This window comes from Manacus vitellinus, unplaced genomic scaffold (assembly GCF_001715985.3).
Source record: "Manacus vitellinus isolate BGI_N305 unplaced genomic scaffold, ASM171598v3 scaffold_106_pilon, whole genome shotgun sequence".
NCBI classification, from domain to species: Eukaryota; Metazoa; Chordata; class Aves; order Passeriformes; family Pipridae; genus Manacus; species Manacus vitellinus.
The window spans coordinates 41751-46623 of NW_021938827.1; the positions used below are offsets into that span (position 1 = coordinate 41751).

General features: G+C 62.5%; 1 protein-coding gene across 1 annotated transcript in view; it reads left to right on the forward strand.

The window, feature by feature from the left end:
* The first annotated feature begins 612 nt into the window (after positions 1 to 612).
* LOC103761268 (DC-STAMP domain-containing protein 2) overlaps positions 613 to 4873 on the forward strand; it is a 5976-nt gene continuing 1715 nt past the window's right edge. Inside the window, exons 1-17 of the mRNA XM_029964079.1 lie at positions 613 to 1041; positions 1127 to 1297; positions 1417 to 1518; positions 1621 to 1818; positions 1921 to 1986; positions 2072 to 2285; positions 2362 to 2519; positions 2744 to 2908; positions 2996 to 3163; positions 3258 to 3358; positions 3441 to 3571; positions 3668 to 3783; positions 3859 to 3952; positions 4047 to 4297; positions 4384 to 4509; positions 4587 to 4661; positions 4762 to 4868. Of these exons, the coding sequence (XP_029819939.1) occupies positions 723 to 1041; positions 1127 to 1297; positions 1417 to 1518; positions 1621 to 1818; positions 1921 to 1986; positions 2072 to 2285; positions 2362 to 2519; positions 2744 to 2908; positions 2996 to 3163; positions 3258 to 3358; positions 3441 to 3571; positions 3668 to 3783; positions 3859 to 3952; positions 4047 to 4297; positions 4384 to 4509; positions 4587 to 4661; positions 4762 to 4868 (2562 nt within the window). The 5' untranslated portion in view covers positions 613 to 722. The remainder of the gene's footprint in view (positions 1042 to 1126; positions 1298 to 1416; positions 1519 to 1620; positions 1819 to 1920; positions 1987 to 2071; positions 2286 to 2361; positions 2520 to 2743; positions 2909 to 2995; positions 3164 to 3257; positions 3359 to 3440; positions 3572 to 3667; positions 3784 to 3858; positions 3953 to 4046; positions 4298 to 4383; positions 4510 to 4586; positions 4662 to 4761; positions 4869 to 4873) is intronic.

The following is a 4873-nucleotide window of genomic DNA, read 5'->3' on the forward strand; positions in this document are numbered from 1 at the left end:
CTTCAATTAGCTTTGATTCGGTTTGAGATCCTGAGCCGAGGAGTTTGATGCATTTCCAGTTCTGTGCAGGCAGTGCTGGGGGCCAACCCCCAACGCAGCCCCCACTGGCAAAACTGGTCACTATTTCTACACTTCAGCAAACAGGCATTACATATTCATGGGCTACAAGTTACGTGGTTCCTCATTAGTTAGTATTTTATCTTCTGTTGGTTCAATGATCCTCTCGCTTCTTGTGCTAATTAGGCCACATGCTCAGTTTTCTCCTTCTTTTGAGTCAGTGGGTTTTTTGACTCGGTGGCCGCAATCACCTCTTGCTGGAATTACCCAGTTTGCCCTTTGAATTGGTGGTTGGCTTTGTTTCTTTGTCATCATCTCATGGTTGTGTGGCCAAGTGTCCCTGGTCTGTTGGTTCAGCGTTCTGCTGGCCTTGGTTCCCATTGATGTATTGGCTCAAGTTTCTTCCCTCTACAGCTGCAGGGACTGAGGCCTATTAGACCTGCAATTCTGACACGTGTTAAATAGAATTTCTCTGTTTGGAAGCCGTACATCAGGGTGAGCAGCACCCTTGTGATGCAGGAACCGACAGCACTGGAGTGTTCCAACGGAAAGGTTGTGATGTGGGAACCGACAACGGTGCCCTGGAAGTGGCGCTCTGGAATCTGCTCATTCTGCCTGCTCTTGTCCCACGGAGAGGGAGCTAGAGGAGCAGCAGGAGCCTCACTATGGTGCTGGTCTCGGGGTTGTGCAAAGCCCTGCGGCAGCAGAGGGGCCGGGGCAAGAACCCGGCACCGCGGCCTCGGGCCAAGCGCCATCCGGAGGAGCCGAGCCAGGCACTGGAGTTTGCCCGCAGTGTCGGCGCCCTCGTGCTGGGCCTGGCTCTGGCCAGCATTTATGGGGCACTGGTGCTGCTGGTGCAGGGCCACGATGTCTGGTACTGCCTGTGCATCACCATCATCCTGGGAGCAGGGCTGGGGCTGGGCATGGCCTTCTCCAGGAACATGCGGATGCTCGTGCTGCTGGCACTGCCACACTTCTTCACCAGTGAGGAACCATGGGAAGGGGAGCTGGGGGGTGCCAGGGGGGTGTCAGCTCCCAGCTGAGCCCCAGGATTTCCCTGTCTCTGCAGGGGAGGGGAAGATTCTGATCGTGATGCTGGCGCTGTGCATGACCGTGCAGGGCCCTGGCACCAATGTCCTGAACAATGTCTCCCAGCTCGCCAAGGCGCTGTCGTGCGGGGCTGAACTGGCCCAAAACCAGACGGCCGAGCGGCTGGAACGTGCCAAGCAGCCACTGCTGAGTGAGCAGGGGGCTGGGGGGAGGCGGGGGGACTGCAGGGACCCTTCCTGGGGGAGCCCCAGCCAGCCCTGGGCTACTCTCGCCCCTTGGGGTGTGCTCAGGGGTCCCCCCTCTCTGCAGACCTGCAGAACAAGATCAAGGACATTGGCCAGAACGCCAAGGTGGTGAGCGACCGCGTCCGCAAGTTCGTCCGCTCCATCATGGGCTCCACCAGACACGTCGGTGAGCGGGGTCCCCAAGGCCCCCAGGGGTCTGCCCAGCTCCAGCACCCCCCACCCTGATCTCAGTCTATCCCCTTCTCCAACACCCGCTCCCTGCCCACAGCCCGGATCCTGCACAACGTCTGGCTGTGGCTGTCGAAGGTCGGTGACGTCTGCAACAAGGAGCTGGGCTCACCCTACCAGAGCTGCGTTCGCGCCATCGAAAAGGCCAAGGACGACTGCGAGCGCGCCCTCCCCCTCCTCTTCTTCATCTGCTACGTCGTCCTCGGCTTCAAGTGGCTCTGCAACGTGGCTGATGTTGGTGAGTTCCCGTCCCTCTGCAACGGGGGGTTTCAGGGGCAGTGGGGTGGACCTGTGTCCGTCATGAGGGCCCCACCCCAACAGAGATCCCCCCTCTCCGCAGTTGCCGGCTTATTCTGCATCATCCCACAGTATATCCAGGAGTTCGTCCGGGCAAACGTCGCAGCCCGTGAGTATCCCGGTGCCGTGGGGGGCCAGGAGCCCCTCTTGGCTCTTGCTCCCCACCCCAGCACAGCCTCTTGTCGCCCCTGCAGCCATCACGGACGCTCTGAACCACATCCGCCGGGAGTTTGAGTTCAACATCTCGGTCGTGCACCACTTCAACGTCAGCCTCAACGCCAGCAAGAGCCTGGGGCAGGTGTCCCGGGACATAATGGAGGCTGTGCAGCTCCACCTGGAGCCCTACCACCACGGCCTGGAGGTCTTCTCCTACATCTCCTTCTGGGCCATCCTCTACTTGTGCTTCCAGTGAGTGAGTGGGCTGGGGTGCTGCTCTGGGGACGGGCACCCGTCGTGCCGGTGCTCAGCTCGCCCGTGTCCCCAGCGCGATGTGGTACCGGCGCCGCTACCTGTGGGACGACACCTTCGACAACGTTTACATCACGCGGCGCTTCGTGGAGCTGGACCTGCGGCGGGCGGAGCAGGGCAGACCCACCGTGCTGCCCCTGACGGCGCGGGAGAGGGGCCGCTACATCCCCCCAGGTCAGCCCCACCCCGGGGGGTGTCCCCCAGCCCAGCCCTGAGCGCGGCGAGGAGCCGGGGGTTCCTGGCACGGCCTCACGAGGAGCCGGGGGTTCCTGGCACAGCCTCACGAGGAGCCGGGGGTTCCTGGCACAGCCTCACGAGGAGCCGGGGGTTCCTGGCACGGCCTCACGAGGAGCCGGGGGTTCCCGGCACGGCCTCACGGTGCTCTTGTGGCCATCCAGCCGCGCTGTGGCTGTCAAAGAAAGAGAGGCGGCAGTATGGCATCCAGCTGATGGGCTTGCTGCGCCACGTGCTGCTGGGCTTCAGCATCATCCTGGCCGACTACAGCATCTTCTGGCTGCTTGACCTGTTCCGGCACCAGCTGAGCGCGGAGATCGTTGCCAGGGGTGAGCAGCACCCACTGCACCGGATCAGCACCCTTGGGGGCTGGGGCTTCGGGGTGACCGCAGGACTGAGCCGCTCTCGCCCCACAGCGCCATCGACAGTGGCTGTCAGCGTCAACGGGACGGGCTACACCAGTGAGATCTTCCAGGATCTGGTGTCCGCCTTCAACGCGCTGCAGGAGGGCAAGGTCTCGGTGCTGTCCCAGGCCTGCCTCATCGAGCCCATGGAGCCCGACCACAACACCTACATCACCATCGGTGTGCAGACAGGGGGGCTGCGCCCTCAGCGACCCCGGTGGGTGGGGGGGGTGCAAGGGGGCTGCCCCTACACAACTTGTCTTCTTCCCACCAGGAATCCTGTACGGTCTCTGGCTTTTCATCACCATCTTTGGCTCCTACATGGCACGCCTGCGCCAGGCAGTGTGTGCCGCCTACTACCCGTCCCGTGAGCAGGTGAGAAGCCCCCCGTGTATGCATGTCCCACTCTACACCCCCTCAGCAGCCACCTGCCTTCACCCCATCCCCTCCATGCCAGGAGCGCATGGTCTTCCTCCACAACATCATCCTGGCACGGCGGGAGTGGGTGGCACTTGCCCTGCGCTCAAGTGGCACACAGGGCACGGCTGATGGTAGGAAAAGCAAACTCTTCCTCATCCTCATCTCCAGGTAAGCTCTCACAAGGGATGGAAAAGGGCAGCAGCATCCTTGGGGGTCCGTGGCAAGGATGGCATTGCCCCATGGAGCATCACCCTGTGCCCTCAGGTTCCCTGTCCTTGCCCGCCTCTCTCGCTTCCTTGGCATCCAGCAGAAACACTGCCTGGCCTGTGGGGCAGTGGAGCAGCCGGGTTTCAGTGCGTGCATCACTCCCAGCTGCAGAGGTAGGAGCCCCTCTAGCTTGGGGATCCCCTCCCCAGAAAATGCTGTGTCCCCTCTGATGGTCCTGTTTTCCTCAGGGTTGTTTTGCAAGGAGTGCTCCAGAGCCCTGAACAACACCTGCTCTGTCTGCATGGCCACCCTGAACTACCCGGGCTCTGTGGACGAGGAGATGTGAGCAGAGGGGTGCTGGGAGCCCACTCAAGCCTGGGGGCTGCAGTGGGTGGGGGGGGGCTGCAGCTCACCCCTCTCTTCTCTCCCCCCGCAGGGACTCCAGCGATGAGGAGATGCTTGACTACAAGGAGCAGGCTGAGAGCAAGGGCAGCGAGCTGCGGGAGGTGGTGGCTCGGTGGCCACCCAGCCCTTCCCACCATGTTCCACTGGGGAACGTGACAGAACGTGGAGAACCCCATGACAGCACCGGTGTTGGTTCTAGGGCAGCATCCCACCGTTCTCAGCTCCAGGAAGAGCCCTCGGCTGGGACAGAGACACGCAGGAGGAAGAAACGTCCCAACACAAGTGAGATCCCCTCCCACCCTGCTCCTGGCCGGGGCTGAGCGTGGGCAGTGGGAGCAGGCAGGGCTGACACCTCCCTCCCCACCCAGCCCTGAAGCGAGTGGTGGTCGCGGTCCTGCCCGGCCCGTGCAGCCGGTTCCTCTGGAGCCGGCCGGCCGAGCATCGCTGCAGCAAGATCTTCCTGGGCGCTGGCTTCGGGATGCTCCTCAGCCTCGGTGAGTGTGTCCCGCTGCCGGGCACGCCATGGAGCCGGTGGCACCGGGAGCTCAGGACACATTGTTGGGTCTTTCAGGACTCTGCCAGCTGCTCATCATGCCTCTGGACCTGTCAGAGTCATACAGGGTGAAGCTTACCTGGGGGCTGACGGGTGAGGATGTGGCGGGGAGGGGACTGGGGTGATGGGGGGCCATCGGGAGACCCAGGGGGTTCTCTGTGGGACCGTGGGGTCAGCTCTCTGCTCCCCACAGGGGTGACTGCCTTGGGCTGGGCCACGTCCCCCCACTTCCGCTGTGCCAACCTGCTCATGGTCCCCAAGTTCCTGGGCAAAGAGGGTCGGCTTTATGTTCTCTCCTTTGTCTT